Below are 16930 nucleotides of genomic sequence, written 5' to 3'. Positions count from 1 at the left end.
AAAGATGTTCTTGTCTTTAACAGTCATTGCTAAATTTTCCTAGACTAATACAGTTGTTGAAACAGATCAGCATGTGCCAAAATGCTAAACAAGTGCTTCAACTGTATAGACACGAACTTCTGGGAAGAAAAATCCAATTGAAAAAATTACATTCTCCTTTTATTACCTATAAATTTCTATTTTGGTTAAAATAAAGATAGGTATAGATTAGATAGAGTATGGAGGTATATGGCATCTATAAAAAGAAAATAGTGTTGGCATCTATATCAGTGTAATATATCCAAGGTGAACCCTTTCTTACCCTAAGTAATTTAGCGGAGGCACAAGACATTCTCTAATGTATTGAGAGGTAAAATGGTTTTAATTAATCTGGTTGTGTTAGTTTGGCTGAGAAGCACCTCTTCTCTCTCTCCAAGGAGTTACAGGAAATCTGACACACTGCATGTTACCTTAGAAGGTGCTTATCTCCAGATTAGTTTTAGGCAAGACCTTCAGGCTATTCTTCTAGCACTCATGGAATATAATAGATTAAACAACAGTTGTAGATGGGAGAGGTGGATATCCAGTAATTCCAGTTGGTGAAATATGAATGCAGCCACTAATTCCAGAAAGGCATGATCCAGAATTCACCTTCTGAGCTACATGGGACTGAGCCACGAATAATGCTCTAACATTTACCTATGAGTTGTTTAACACCTTGACTAAGTTCACAAACAAAGATGACCTATAACACTGTTTAATGAACTTGAAGAGATTGTTATGGTTATCTGAGAAGGAATCACTTGGATCAAGGAGTTAGAGACCTTTTGTACTAGACCAGCTCTTGCACGCTGTATAAGAACAAGCATAGAACATCTACTGCACTGAAAATGGTAAAAGTAAATGGCCTCAGCCTCCCTGAAAAGGAAAGAAGAAGGTGATTTTAGCAGGTCTTCTCCTGTTGGACCACACAACAGACGTGTATCAGCGGAGGAGAGAATGGATGAACTGTAGATATTCCTCTCAAGGCAGCCTTGAGGAGGGAGTCTTTTTCCATTAAATCAACTATCTCAAGTGTTCAGTCTGATAAACAAAGGCAGGGGAACTTCAATTTTCAGATCAGAATGGGTGAATCAGGAAAAAAACCCAAAGGTTGGAAGTTGATGGTAGCAGCAGCAGCTGCTATGCGGTGAAAGGAGTGTGAGGCTTGCAAGGTACCTGGGGGGGGTCCCTGAAAGGGTTTCTGGACATCTGACACCCTTGGGCTGTGTGTGTGGAGGGACTGGCCGGCAGGTGTCAGGTCTCAGGAGTGGGCAGCAGTCAGGTGGTGCCAGCTGTCCCCATGGGCAGCAAACAGGAGAAACTGGAGCTCTGTGCCCATATTATAGAAAACACAGAAACTTGGTGAAAAAACTCTACATTTTATGTAAAACAGAAATTTGAGTGTATGGAGGTAAGTTATGGAGATCACAAAAGATCTACCAAATGTCTTTGGGTCAGGATTAGAAGAATTGTCAGCAAAGGCGATCTTTTGTTAGGTGTCTGTTACTGACCTACCAGTCAGTGTGGTAAGGCTGATGAATCCTTATTTCAGGTGCTTAAGGAAGTCTCAGGCCAACAGAACCTGATTCTCATGGGTGATTTAAATTACCCAGACATTTCTTGGGAACACAACATGGTGGTACACAAGTCCTCCATCAGGTTCCTGGAGTGTATTGAGGTATGAGTGTGTTCCTGCTACAGGTGCTCTTCATGCCAGGTAGGAACAGTGCATTGGTGTTCACCTGAAAGGCAGTTGTAATGAGGGGGAGGTCGGTCTCTTGTCCCAAGTAACAGGTGATAGGACAAGAAGAAATGGCTTCAAGTTGCACCAGGGGATGTTTAGGACGGGTATTAGGAAAAAATTCTTCACCAAAAGGGTTATCAAGCATTGGAACCTGCTGCCCAGAGAACTGGTTGAGTCACCATCCCTGGAAGCATTTAAAAGACGTGTAGATGAGGTGCTTAGCAACATGGTTTAGTGGTGGACTTGGAAGTTAGGTTAATGGTTGGACTCAACAATCTTAAAAGTCTTTTCCAACCTAAATGATTCTGTGATTCTGTGATTGCTAGATTTACAGTTCACAAACCAAGAAGACTTACTTGAAAACATAACTAACTGCCAATGGTAGCCTTGGATACAGTGATCATAACATTGTGGAGTTTAAGATACTGCTGAGCACACTGAAATCTGGTAGTAGGACAAAGGCCCTGGATATTAGAAGAGCCAATTTCAATACGCTCAGAGACCATCTGTGGTGCTCCCACCATGGGAAGCATCCATGGAGGGCAAAGAATCTTGTGAGTGCTAGGAAGAAGGCTCAGGAACAGCCTCTTGAAGAACAAGAACAGTCCATCCCCTAGAAAGGGAAAAGAAAGAGGCAGAACAAGAGACCAACTGTCTTAACAAAGAGGTTTTTCTTAAAAGAAAAAAAAAAAAAAGCATCATATCATATACAGAAAGGCAGCCAAATACCCATCAAGGACTGCAAGAACCTTGCTAGGGCAGGCAGAGACACAGTCAAGAAGACCAAGGTTGATTTAGAACTGCAAATGGCCAAAAAAATAAAGAACAAGAAGAAAGAGTTCTTCAGGTATGTGAGCAGTAAGCAGAAGCACAGGGAAGCCATAGGCCAATTGCTAAACAGCACAGAGAAACTAGTTACTAATAAAGCTGAAAGGACAGAGATTCCCAATACCTTCTTTGCCTCTGTCTTCACTGGTGCAACTGGACCCCAGGTCAAAGGATCAAGCAGCTACAACACATGTGCTAACTCACCAGTAATGGAGGAAGGTCTGGTCTACAGCCTCTTGCAGGGGCTCAACCCACATAAACCCATGGGACCAGATGGAATCCACCCCAAGGTGTTAAGAGAAGTGGTTGACATTGCTTCAAGGCCACTATCTATAATATTTGAAAAGTTGTGAGATCCCAGGATATTCTTGATGAATGGAAGGGGGCAAATGTCATACCTATCTACAAGAAGGGTTCAAAAGAAGTTCTATTCTATTCTATTCTATTCTATTCTATTCTATTCTATTCTATTCTATTCAGGACCCAGGAAACTGTAGGCCCACTAGAGTTCCTTCAGTCCCTGGGAAAATAATGGAATGAGACTTCCTAGAAACTATCCCAAACCTAATTACACGGATGATTGGGAAAAGCCAGTAAGGATTTACCAAAGGCAAATCATACCAGCCTAATCTGATCATCTTCTACAACATAATAACATTTTCTGTTGACATGGGGAGAGCAGTGGACATTGTTTACATGGGTTTCAGCAGAGCATTTGACACTGTATCTCACAGCCTTCTCTTACACAAACTGGCCAGATATAGACTGAGTGGTCTGCAAGATGGGTAGGAAATTGGCTAACAGGCCACACTCAGAGGGTGGCGAACAATGTTTTTCACTCAGGCTGGCAGCCTATCACTAGTGGGGTCCTCCAGGGATCAATACTGGACCCCACACTGTTCAACATTTTCATAAATGATCTGGATGATGGGATTGAAAGCACCATCACAAAGTTTGCTGATGACATCAATCTGGGTGATGAGGTGGACAGGTCAGAAGGGAAAACCACCTAACAGAGAGAACCAAACAGGCTGGAATAGTGGGAAAGCAAGAACTGTATGAAGTTTAACAAAGGCAAGTGTGAAGGTCTGCACCTGGGATGACATAACCAAAGAGCCCACTACAGGCCCTACCTCTGTTAGGGAGCATTAATCTGAGTCATCATCTCTGGCAAGGCCAATGTTATAGTTTATTAAAGACATCACACATCCTCTTTCTTTTGCTGAGATATTGTGAGATTCAGCCTAAGGTATTAGGGAATATGGGAGATGAGTTAGAGTGAAGGATCAGAATAGCAGTTACTCCCGCAAGGAAATGGGATGGGGATGGTGGGTGGGGGAGGTTAAATATTAAAAGTCTTACCTCCCCATTCAAGAAACAATAGAGAACAGCAACAACAAAACCCTAGGCAAATGGGAGAGAAAAAAAGTAATGTAATTCAAATCCTTCAGTGAATGCTAGAAAACAGCTGGAGTTAAAACAAACAAACGAAAACAAAATCCTAGTATACAAAACATATACATAAAGGAATAAAGACACAGTTTGAGAACTGTGCATGCAAAGTGGTTATAATGAATAGAGATTTCTTTTTAACAAAAGCAGAATTCACTGTATAATCACCTGGAAAGATCCCAGTCCCAATTCAAACACTAGTCTCTCCCGCTTACTGACATTTTCAGGAGAAAAAGCAAACACCGTGTAGTGAATTCCAAACAAGGGGATAAGCAGTAGTGTAGAGCGAGCCAGTCTCCTGTTATAATAGAGTGAAAGAACTTTAATGCAGCCTTGTAATAAACAACTTGTTCTTTAATTAAAGAAGAAAACACAGATAATATTTTGTTGCTTGTCTTCTGGGAAATACATACACTTTATAATTATACAAACAAATATACAACATTCCCATTTGTTCCCAAACAATGACTTCACACACGCTGTAGTTTGCTCCCACTTCTTCACACTGCTACAATAATAGCACATTAGTAATGCTTAATTCTCTGTACTGTTATTTTAATTTGCATTATTATAAGCAGGGTTTTTTTTCTACCGTGCCAAACATGAAGAGGGTAATCTTGCTAACGGATTCAGACTGCTACCATAACACAATAATAAACCTCTCACCCAATTGCTTAATCCCAGAGGAGTGTTTGAAATCACTTTTGGGGTGTGGGTGTGTGTGAGAATTTATTTTTGCATAGCAAAAAATTCCAAAACAGCAATACAAATAAAGATAAAACCCCTTTGTATGTTCTTATGACTATTCCTCAAGGTCTTGATTTTGGTCTCATTTACACTGTTGGAAACCTAAGTGTAATTCCACTGTGGAACTAATTTCCATTGCATCTGAAATAACTCAGTAGGTATAAAAAAAAAGACTGGAAATGAGTGTGTATTTGTAAGCACTTAACTGAGTACAGATGAAATTACCCAAAAGCAGGGGTCCAGCCTTATGCATCAGTATTGGTCAGTGTCATTTACTGATTGAGAAGCAAAAAAGACCCAAGAGAAAGCAAATGTTGATCTGAAAATAAGGCATGTGCTTTACTACAATCAAAGTGGCCTAAAGTAACATCCAGGACATTTTCAAAGGGCAAAGAAATGATTGATTTCCTTTGAGTAAGTTAAGAACGTAGATGGAGGACAAAAGAAGCTAAAAAGCCATAAAGATTTTTGGAAGAGATGCAAACTTTTTCAAATCCAAATATTCACTCTGCTTATATCTATATGGCATATTGCAAAGACATTTGAATTTGCTAATACATGCTCAACAATATCCCCAAAATTATGTGTTTGTCTTACTGAAAGTGAAGACTTAATTAATACATCTCCAAGAACTCTGTGAACATATGCTGTTATATCCAATACTAAACTGGAAATGGGACATCAGTTCCTTGTTGGTGTCCCTCAGCCATACTTTGTGCCCTAATGATGATAAATGCATCACAACCCTTGCCTTAAGATTGTACTAAACACACACGATTCTTTAGTCCGATGCACACCAAATCTCAAGTTTTGGTGAAAGACCCCACAAACCAGAGAACACAGTTCTTGTGAATTTTAAAGTTAGACATTGACCAAAAGCTTTCAACAAGAGAGGAACAACCTTGGAGCAGTTTGATGAAGAGCACACAGTCTCCAACTTTGGTGAGCTGTAGAAAAAGTAAGCTATACAGGAGTCATCCAATGTAATTGACTAAAAGACCTTAAAAGGTCCTTTTTCTCTATGGACATGTAATCAGATTAATGAAAAGGAACAGAAAAATTGTGGGAAAGATTGTCAAATAATACTGTCTCCATAAACAAAAAGGGATACAAAGAACGTAAGTGCCTTAAACTAGCCATGGAATTTAAAAAAAAAAAAAATCAAATGAAGGTAGCAAACTGGACAATGAATCTTTCAAAATCTGTTACCCTTTATATTCAGAATTAATGATGACAACAACAACAAAAGGATAAATGTTACTTTGATTTAAAAGTCAGAATAGAATTGTCTATTAACATGTTGTATTAATATGTTGTATCTCACCACAGTCATAGATTAATTTTGGAGATGCAGAGGAAGACTTTTCCTATTGTCAGTTTTCTGGCATTAATTATATCTGATTAATCACACAATTAGTTTGTAGGATCTTGAAATATAATGTCATCATCGGCTTATCTGAGATACTGTCTTCAATATTGTCATAAAAGTCAGGAAGAAAGTACATGAAATGTGAGAAGTAACACATTCTGAAGTCTAGGTGATTAAGGTCTATAAAGAAGAAAAGATTTTAAGGATAAGAAAAACTTGAGAGATACTAATGACTGTGTGGATGATGATGAATTGTGTTTTTTCAAGAGCATTAGGAAGAAAGAAGACTTAAAGCAATACCTGTGAGACGTGTAAGTTATGTGCAATGGTGAAATGAAGATGTTAAAGAATGCAGCGAAATTCTCAGGAATGTAACAGGTAAAGATATCCATCCTCTTTTCTTCCCACACCATTTCAGACAAGCAAGAAACCCAGGGGACAGATCCAAGAGTTTTGAGGACAATAATCCCTCAGTTAGGCTTAAACTGGCTGTTTAGAAGAGATACGTTCTCCAAAAAGTCTAGAAAAAGCCTTGCTTACATTCCAACAGGTAATGGAACACCTTAAGGTTACTTTAAAAAAAAAAAAAAAAAGAAGCTATATTTCAATTTTTGTTGAGACTGATATTCTATTTTTCAGCTCTTATTTTCCTTAAAAACAGTTTAAACATAATATTTTCTCAAATAACATGGCTATGAAAGTGGCCTTTCCATAAAGTGTTAGTACAAAAAGACACAGATAACTGTGTCCTCTGTTTTTCCTTACTCCTCAAGTGAATTATAGAAAGATATCTTTATAATAAAAGGAAAAGAATGTAGAGAAGTTGTCCAACTTTGACCAGGCTCTGAAAGAACCAGGTCTTTATTTTTCAATTGTATACCCATACTTATTAAGGAGACTGCTGAAGTGTCTATGGATATTACATAGAACATAACCGGGCATGAATTGGAAATGAAAATACACATCACGTTGCATTGTTAAGTAGAATTTCTAGTGACTTCTACTAAACGTTCCACTGTGCTCTTATTCCTCAAAACAGTTTTCTAGAGGACAAATCAATGCTGTGACCTAACAAACACAGTAACTGCACATCAGATGAAAAAAATAAGTATTTTGAGCAATTATGGAATAAGGAACAAGGACCAATGGGTTCTAAATGTCCTAAATAGGTTCTTCCAGCTTCTGTGAATGGGATGTAACAAAGATATATCTCTAGACTCAGAACCTGTAGATACAACTGTAAGAATTGCTGAACTGCTGAGCTGAATATGTGGTGATGCCATTTGGAATGAATCAAGGCGGCCATCAGCAAACACTGTCCTCTACAACAGGGGACCTGAAGCTCCAGGAGCAATTGGGTAAGGAAATTTGTGGTTGTCAATCTCTTTTCTATCTCGGAGAGAGTGGTGAAAACTGTAGCTTAGAGCTTACTCCCCCATCATAGAATCAGTTCCAGATATCTCCACTGCACTGAAGAAGTGTCACATGCCATTTCTGCTGGAACTGTAGCTGGTTCTGTTGGACTAATTGCAAAGTTGTGTAGCTCAAAAAAGCCACTGCAACTTACATAAGATTCAAAAGATGACACTGTCTGCTACTAAGGTAAGGATAAAATACAGAAAAAATTTTACTCTGCCAAAGAGTTTGTTGCCTTGGTCTTAGAGGTTCTTGTCACCCAACTTTTTTGAGACAAAATATCACAGATTGTCAAAAGAAGAAAAAGAACTTCTAAACCATAGCCTCTGAAGGTAAACTATGTTGGTTTGCTGCTTAGGCCTGCCTCTTCAAAGTAAGAGAATTGTTCAGTTTAAAGTCTGAATCTTAAGTGAAATTAGTTTGATCAAATATAAACTTTTGCAGTGAATACATCAAGGTCTGTGGTAGTCATGTAGAATAACATTCATCTCACCAAGGTTTGGACATACATACTGTAGATATTTGTATCAAAATTATTAACATAATATCTCTAAAGTGAATGCAGAGAAAAATGCACTTTTAAAGCATAGTTTTTGCCTACTAGAGATGCCTCTTTAAGCGGAGGTGACTCCTGGTGCAAACCCCGTGGATATGTGCTGAATGCATCTATTGATGTATATAGTGACTAACTTAAAGTTATGAGATAACTGCAATGATGACATTTATTTTTAGTTAAATTAATTCCACACCTACATTCCCTTTACTGTCAATGAAGAGAAACAGGCACTTATGTGCAAGGATGAATCGTCTGTCCCTAAGGAAGGCCTTATCACACCCTAAGTTTCTCCACTGAATTCAAAGGGAGTCTGGATGGACTTTGTCATATAAATTGCTGCATTTTTGCCTTGTAGAGTTTAGATTAGAGGAATCACATCTGTTTGGCCACAACTCAGTGATGAATATGTACAAAAAATAATCATGACAATATTTCAAATAGAAGGTTAAAGAGCAAACCATGAAGATACAGGATGTCATTAGTAATGAAATGCTTAATATAACTCATGTTTAATAAACCTAAGTATCTATATTATCAAAAGGATGCTAAACATAGTTAATGTGACTTTCAGGAACCTCATTAATCTCCCTGACAGACACATGTCTTTTCCAAAAGCTTGTAGGATCACTTTCAAAGACCTGAGAAAACACCTAAAACCAGGAATTGATTACAGCGCTTTAATCACATTTTCAGACTAAGGACAGAAGTGTACAGAGCTTGTTTGTGTTTCTGTTTAGGCTGAACTCTTCTTGCTGTTGACTGGGTAGAGGATTTTACCCTAGAGAGTTGTCAGTCTGCCATCTTTCAGAAACACTGCACTTCCTTAATGTGAAATTTGTTTCTCCGCAAAGATTACCGGTAGATTTCTGAGAGGTAGGCCTCATCTAAACGAATCCTGTGGGCCTCTTGTACAAGTAACAGAGAGTGAGGTGCGCTATGAGAAAGTGATTGATTCACATGTCTCTAGGCTAAATGGCATTATTCACTTTTCTAGATGCCTTACTCTTGTTAGGCAAATCTTTGACAATAACTTCTGACTAGACACATAGTGTTGTGATATTAGGTCAACCTTAGCTTTTCCTCACTCCTGGGTATATACTAACATAACTTTACTCAGTTCAATGGATGTAGGTCGTTTCACACTGGATGAGAGTCTGATTCACTCAATCCTGTTCTGCCCCTGTTGTTCTATCAAACAGGTGAGATGTTTACTCTCCGTATGACCAGCGCTCACCTCTTTGTTGTATAATAGAGTAACTATTAATAGCTTCTATACAGACACTACTCAAAACCATAAATAGCATCAGCCATAATTACAATATTTTTTTTAAAAAAAACCAATAACCTTAAGTTCTTGATTGGAGTGCATCAGCAAGAGCACAGAACAACAAAAAATTCTACATGCAACAAGAACTGAATGAATGCTTGCTCTCTGGTTACTACCCCTCTGCTAATATCCATTCATTTACTTGCAACATGCGTCATACAAACACAGTAACGTCACAGGATTGCGTACACTTACAGGGTAATGGTTGATAGTTCTGACATCTTGCAAGAGTGCTGGTTAGCCCTCTTAGGCTTACAGTAGCATTTCTGAACGCAGCTGCTAAATATGACAAGATTAGCATTTTTTTCAGCATATTGTGAACAGGCCAAGGTAGGTCACTTTCAACACATTTCATGAGACACGTCACAAAGATGGAAAGCGGACATGACAGAATGAAATTACAGCACAAACCAGCTGCTTGACTGAAGCCAAAATAAACAAAAGAAATTAAAATGCACTGGCTGTCGCTAGCAACTGTGATGTGTTGATTCACAGACAAACCAAAGATTGAACAACCTGGAGGCAGGCGGGCAGTGTTACGCATCCAAAATACACATGACCTTTGCAGTCTGGTATTGTACAGAGGGTAACAGAACAATATATTAAATGAAAGTTGACTGCACGCTTGTGGAGAACAATTAGGTAGTAACATAAACTTGTAGGATGGAGATTGATCTAAGATGAAGTGGGATCAGATGTTCCTCATTTTCATGTCTAAGTACCCAAGGTAGTCTAGATCTCTTCTTTTTAGGGAAGGGTACTAGAAAGGACACCAAAGCACTTTTTCGCCCAGCTTTCTTGATGCATGGTGAGGGGAGTTCAGTGTGGAAACTACATGTCTGACTGGTAATTCAGAGGTACTCCTTATTTTTTGTCACACACACTTAGACAGGTGTGGTCATAAAAGCAGTAGGCACATATACTATGGACCAGAACCATTACGTCTACATGTTGTATTCTAGAAAGAGCTGCTATGGAGAATGGGATGTTTACATTTACACCTAGTTAGAGAAAGGCTAATTCAAATCAGCTGTCAAGAAGGGTAATCTGAAACAACATGGAAAGGCATTTTAAGGCATCTGGGGGAGAGGGATTTTGTTTCTGCTATGGTAGGCTGAAAAATCTGAGAATAGAAAATAGTAATTTCTTGATGACTTTCATGGGGAGATTTTTTTGTTTGGTTTTGTTTTCAACACAGTTATTTTGGTGGGGTTCACCTCAGGGAAGGTGGGGTATTTACAGTGTAGATGTCTAAGTAAACTGGACATCCTTGGACCCTTGAGAATCATCAGAGAGAATAAGAAGTCAAGAGAGAAGTATACACTTCTTGGTCATGGTACATCTGACCTATTTTAGATGTCCACTTTAGGACGGGATAAACAGCACACCAAACACCACTGACTACCTTGACTAAATCTCCATTGACTATAAAGGATAATACAGTAATTTTTTTAAGCAATTGTGAACAAGGCAAACATCTAACTTTATTCAAACAAATCAAACTCTGGTTCTGTTGCTCTGATAATATGCACAGTCTATGTTTTGCGTTCACCTTGCTGTAGACGGAAGACGCAGTTCATAAGCTGAACAATAAAATAGAATAAATTGAAAACAGATTAAATTTATCCCTACTGTTAACTCCTTTAAGCCAATCCCACTTACTAGAGTTTTGTTTTGATTTGTTTTGTTTCCTTTTGGGTAATCAAAACCTGACCGCTGCATTGTTATTAAAGATTATAGCATAAAAGACAGATAGAATACAGTATTGTAGAATTCACACATCCAGCAAATAGAAATAGTAATCATGTTTCAAAATGCAAAATTAATCTTGTTTCTTTGATGATGCTAAGGAAGTAAATATGAAAATGACTGTTCCTTTTACAGTATCACTTTTGTGATAAAATTTTGCACTGCCTCTGTTCTTCACAGGGTAGAGTTGTGTGTTAATTGTCAGCTAAGACTGCTCAAAAACAAGGAGGGAGGTTTTAGAGACAGTTCCTTTTTACTACGGCTGAGACTTTCAGAAGTGACTATGGATTTCGAGCGTCTCACTCATTTCTTGATCACCTGAACTGAAACACATTTTATCAGACCAATTTTTACCACAAGAGGGCTGCTCAGCATGTGTTGAAAAGCAGTACTTATGAAGGCATTTTAAGGTACGTAACCTGAAAACGAAACATCTAAAAATCAATAATCACTTTGAAAATTCTTAGTCATGGGGCGTTGTAGTGGGTTGAGTTCTTCAATGACATGTTTAATGTTGCCATGGTAATCTCAACAAAAAAACATCTCAACCCATATTTCTTTTACTGCTTATGCCCCGTTCTATTTGTCAGGGATTGATTTTCAATATAAGTTTTTCTAGTAAGTAGAACTGACATGTCAGCTCATATTTGTTAGAATTCCCAAAAAGGACAGACTTGATTTTGAAAATAATATCTAAGAATTAACTACTACTCCCCACCTAATGAGGGGATGTTTTCCATCACATGGGCTTGTGAGGGAAAACTTTGCTAGCACTTCTTACAAAAACATTAACTTTTTAGTGCTGTTACCCTTTCCTCTGGTATCCTGTCTAATTTAGGTAGGATCATCTCTCTGTTAGATATTGTAAAGTGACCCAAAACATTTACAGTACAGAATTGATAGAAGTTTTCTTTCCTTTTTTTTGCTCTCTCCCTTTTTTTTTTTTTTAATTTAATTATATATATCTAGTTAGTTATTTATTGTGAAATTAGAAACATTGGTGGAAGGAAAGGGAGAAAGAAAGAAGAGACAGAGGAGGCAGGAACCATAAAGAAATGGGAAGGAGGAAAAAATAGCCAACAAGAGAAAAATAATAAAAATGAGGTTATGGATATCAAAACACTACATGAATTAGGGCAGGATCCTCAGATCTCTGTAGGCACACACAGAATGGAATTGGTCACATCTAACTATATGGATCTAAGACAAATTTAAACTGAACTATCACCTTTAACTCACTCAGTCATGGAAAGAAACGGGCATTTCCAGAGGCTGAGCTGACTCGTGTAACAGAGGCGTCTAAGACATACGGGATGCATTGTCTTACGGAGGTGCCCTGGTCTCTCAATTTGACCATAGACGACGACTAGACTGCTTAGATTAAATACGAGACTTTAGACAGCTAAAGGCAAACAAGCTGAGTCTCACCGCAATTGTCCTGTGCATGGACTGCAGCTGCATCTGGGAGGAAGAGGGAGGGTGCTAGGGTGGAAGGGGAAAGAAAAAGTTAAACATTCCCAGGATTAAATGAGCGATGTATGATGTGGCTGAAGACCATCTTGTCAGACTGAACACCTTGACGTCTGGCAAGTTAATGCAAATGAGAGAGTACACAAATTTGAGGCAAAAGTAGTTTCAGTTAAATTCCAAAGACTTTGTAGGTTTCTCAGAGGTGCTTAAGAGAAGTAAAATGAGCATGCTGATTCAGGGGAATGAAGTTACACTCTATTACCAAGGCCATGTAGATCCATAATGAAAAAGATCAGGGTTCTGGGTTAAGGTTGCTAATGGCACACAGGGAATGACAGAGTTTGTGGGTTGTCTCTGAATATGCTGAAGGGAAATCCTTTGGGAAACACAATAAAGACAGGATTTGATTCATACAAATTAAAACTGTGCCTCATTAAGAATCTTTCTATACCTTGCTCAAGTAATTCTATGTAACCTCACTACAAATAGGATTAGTAACCATATAAATAGTAGGAAAAAGAATGTTAAAACAAATCAATGAAATAAAGTACTGAAAATACGGTAAATGTTAACCAAGGTGAAAGTAGAAAGATTGTATGGGAGAGAGACGGAAACTTTGAAAAATGGAGTCATACCATCTATTATTTATGCTACATGCCTACTTACCTACAGTTGGTATTGTTACAGGTTGGGGGACTTCTTTTCTTTACTACTTGATAGCTAAGGATTTCCTGAAGCTAGACTTGTTTCCTGGCCAAAATACCAGCTACATTTACAAAACCTCTGGACTTACAGATCAGATTTAAACAGTTTGGAAAACTGAACTTGTTCTGTGAGCAGAAAGCAGACATCCAATTCCATCCTGCTGCAGTGACTGTAGGTCCCGATTCACTGTGTGCAAGTAGACTCATTCACTCCTCTCATCCAGGCACACAATAAACATGGGTGCTTCTCAGCGAAGTTGTTATTTAGTTTCACCGTATCTAATTTTCAATGCTAACATATAGCTGCATGCATTTTACCTTGTTGCTCTATGCTAGTTTAACAGTCAGTGGTGAAAAACAGACAAAGTGAGATTTATCTCACTTATTTTAAACATCTTGTTTAGAATTAAATAAGTCACACCAAGGATTTTATTCTCTGGACTAGGTAGATCTCTACTGACTGTGGAAGGAGCAAAGCATGATTATCTTATTAAATCAGATGGATTCCATGCTGTCTTGCTAAAAGTACAACGATTGTGCCCTTCATAAAAAAAGGCAACTCTGTTTCTCTACTCTTTGATTGAAAACAAATCCAAAAGTCTTAGTCTAGTCACCTTTCGCCAAGTCTTAGTCTTGTTATCCCTAGATCAACTTTTTACTGCTAACACCACCAAACCAAAAAAACTTTCCCCTGACCACTCTAATGGGTATGAGGTATTCCATCTTCTGACACTTGGGAATAATCTGAAAGCAAGTTGGAAAAAAGAGAAAGTTCTTGTCCAAAACACATTAAAATCAGTTGACTTTAATGGGTGGTAGTAGTTTACTTTCATCTGACTTTTTGGTCTCTACATTTTAGGGCATGTGATAGGTCAACTTTGTTTCTCTTCAGTGTTTTGAGTAGGTGTGTCTTACACAACTCTGTGGATTGCTTTTCCTTTCAGTGATTTTGAGGAACATAAAGAAGACTTGCATTTTTTGTGTTTATGTACTTGCAAAGTCAATGAACTTTAAGCTAAAAACAAGGAGATAAGTAGGAAACATCATGAGAGTCTTCTATGGATTTCAAAGCTCCCTCATTATAGAGAACATTCAATGTCCTCTATAAACTTTGCATGAGTGTACATTTAATTCCACCAATGTTAGATTTAATCTATTGTGTCTGAAAGGTGGCATGGTAATTACAACAATAATTTGACACAGAAACAGTATGTCTGTGAGGAAAACACTATCATCTCTCCAGAGGCTGAAGACAGCTTACTGCTTGCAGACTATAGCTGAGACTGAAAATGAATGTTTAACAAATATGAATTTGAACTGGAAATTTTTGTCCAATAATTCTAACCTTTGTGCAGAACTGAGGCTTGAAGATGAAACAGAATGTTCAAAGAGAGCCAAAAATCATTTCTACACTGTGAATTCTTGGCTTTGCTAACTTTTATAGGGTGGACATACAAGGATGGAGAAAGCCATCTGAGATCAAATAATAAAGAGGTAAAGCTTAATATTCAGCTGTGATCTAGAGAAGAAAGCTGGTAGTAGAGAGCAGAATACTTCCATCAAAAACAGTCTTTAAATGAGCCGAATCTTCAAGGTTACATGGCCTGATCCTTCCTCTCTATTAACTCTGGAGCTCCTATTTTAACAATCTAGATTATTCTCAGTGACTCCAGAGCATAGGCTAATGTCATGCATTATGGAATAATTCTGATGGAGGTGCAGTAACATAACTGTACTGTAGAAAACAATAGCATGTTTAGTGAGAAAAATGTACCATATCAAATGAGGTTCTTAAATGGTTTTGAATATAGGCTTACTGTTGGAAATGAAGAATATGTATGTCCAAATCCAGACATAAAATATCCGAGAATGTGATTAGCTCATTGCCCTTAAAACAAAAAAATGAACAAACCCACAGAGTATTTATTCTCACAGTCTGTGACAAGAAGTGGATTTTCAAGTATTATAGAGAGGTCTTAGTCCTTTCAGCTGGCAGAGCTCAGCATTAGTGTAGATACACTGAATTTATGTAATTTGCAGCTCTGAAGCTTCAGTTATATTGCTTTGCCCCACCTGCCTTACAAGTTATATGAGATCCCTGCAGACAGCAATCCATGGTTCAACCCATCTCTATAACCCTCCTTAATGAAAAAGAGAGTGCTGGCCTGAAAAGTTGAAAAGGCCTGGTCTTGCAGACATTTAATCAACTGGACAACTCCAGTGTTTTCATTGGAAATATATAAGAGGAATTAGAGTCTGGAAATCTCTCAGGAATGATAAAGGTGCACAGCAAATGAGGTACTAAGACTATGATGTGAACCATATGCACAACTTTGGATTGGTCCAATCTTGAGGTAGTATACATTTGTTTAAACCACCTTCATTGAGACTTAATTCAATATTAAACCGTTGTAACATTTGAGTCATTGGTGGCCTTTGAGTGGGTACTTGCACTTTCCAAGACAGGAAGAAATTGTTTCTGGGCAATTAACCAAATACCCAGTTTGCACCACACAGTTCCTTTTATGCACAGTATTAGTTACAAGTGCCTCAGGAAAAGTTCACCCTTCTAGATCAAAAAACCTTCTGCACTGCAACAGCATCATCTTTCTTGCCCCTTCCATACCTTAGGCTCTAAGGACTATGTACTTGCTTGGAGTACATCCTAATAATTCTTTAGATGTAAAACTAAAACCAGTGGATGTGAAGCATGTTAGTTGCTGAAGTGAGACACAAGAGATCAATGGCAAGGAGAAGCAGAGACACTGAGGGGAAATTAAACTCCTTTTGTTCTCATATGGTAGAGGCAAAAATGTGAATGGTAGCAAAAAGTAAATGGAAGACCATGTATGCTGGTGTGCGTCAAGCCTTGATGTAAGTTGAAAGCACGTTCAAGATCAGAGATGTCAGAATTATTCCCCATTGTCTGCAGTCTCGCAACAACTGCTGCATGACCAGTTGCTTCCACTCCACCTTTATCTTTACACTAAGTAACTGCTTCAAAGAAACAAAGGTGCAAACTGATCTGGGGACAAACAAAATTCCAGATCTATCCCTTTCAGCTTAAAAATGCATTCAAAACAACAAACTTAGCTGTGAGAAATGTGGGAGGGAAAGGGAAAACAGCCAGAATGGTCTAATATGGATACTCCCAAGTTACCTCTCAGTTTGAGGTTTCTGAAAAATTATGTGAATCTCCAGAACAATTATCTTTTCCAGTAAGTAAGCTACCCTGATAAAGGATACAACACCACACCCAGATCCATGCGTGATTCATAAAGATGCATGGCCTTAGGCACTGGCCATTCTCTATCCTGCCAATCTCCATGACAACTGAAGTTTATCGATACAGACCAAAATTAGGTTATTCATTTTGATGAAATATAGTGACTTTAGAAACACATTTGAGGTCTGTACCCCATTTTCTTCAGGAAAGCTATCTTAATTTTGTTAATCAGTAAACTTGCATGTGTGGCAAAAGTTATAAAATTACGGAGAATTTAGTTAAGTGTAGTCAGCTTTAAAGTCACATTAAAGTAAGAAGCTT

The 16930-nt window shown here is 38.1% G+C and overlaps 1 protein-coding gene across 1 annotated transcript in view; it reads right to left on the bottom strand.

Moving 5' to 3' along the window:
- Positions 1 to 16930, bottom strand: part of ADCYAP1R1 (ADCYAP receptor type I) — an 87600-nt gene that overhangs the window by 1076 nt on the left and 69594 nt on the right. Inside the window, exons 13-16 of the mRNA XM_074157644.1 lie at positions 12638 to 12691; positions 9656 to 9739; positions 4214 to 4343; positions 3956 to 3997 (exon numbers count right to left, since the gene is read on the bottom strand). Coding sequence (XP_074013745.1) covers positions 3956 to 3997; positions 4214 to 4343; positions 9656 to 9739; positions 12638 to 12691 — 310 coding nt within the window. The remainder of the gene's footprint in view (positions 1 to 3955; positions 3998 to 4213; positions 4344 to 9655; positions 9740 to 12637; positions 12692 to 16930) is intronic.

The sequence above is a fragment of the Numenius arquata genome, chromosome 12, assembly GCF_964106895.1.
Source record: "Numenius arquata chromosome 12, bNumArq3.hap1.1, whole genome shotgun sequence".
Lineage (NCBI taxonomy): Eukaryota > Metazoa > Chordata > Aves > Charadriiformes > Scolopacidae > Numenius > Numenius arquata.
The sequence above is the reverse complement of the archived record's forward strand: the minus strand, read 5'-3'. Positions and strand labels throughout refer to the sequence as shown.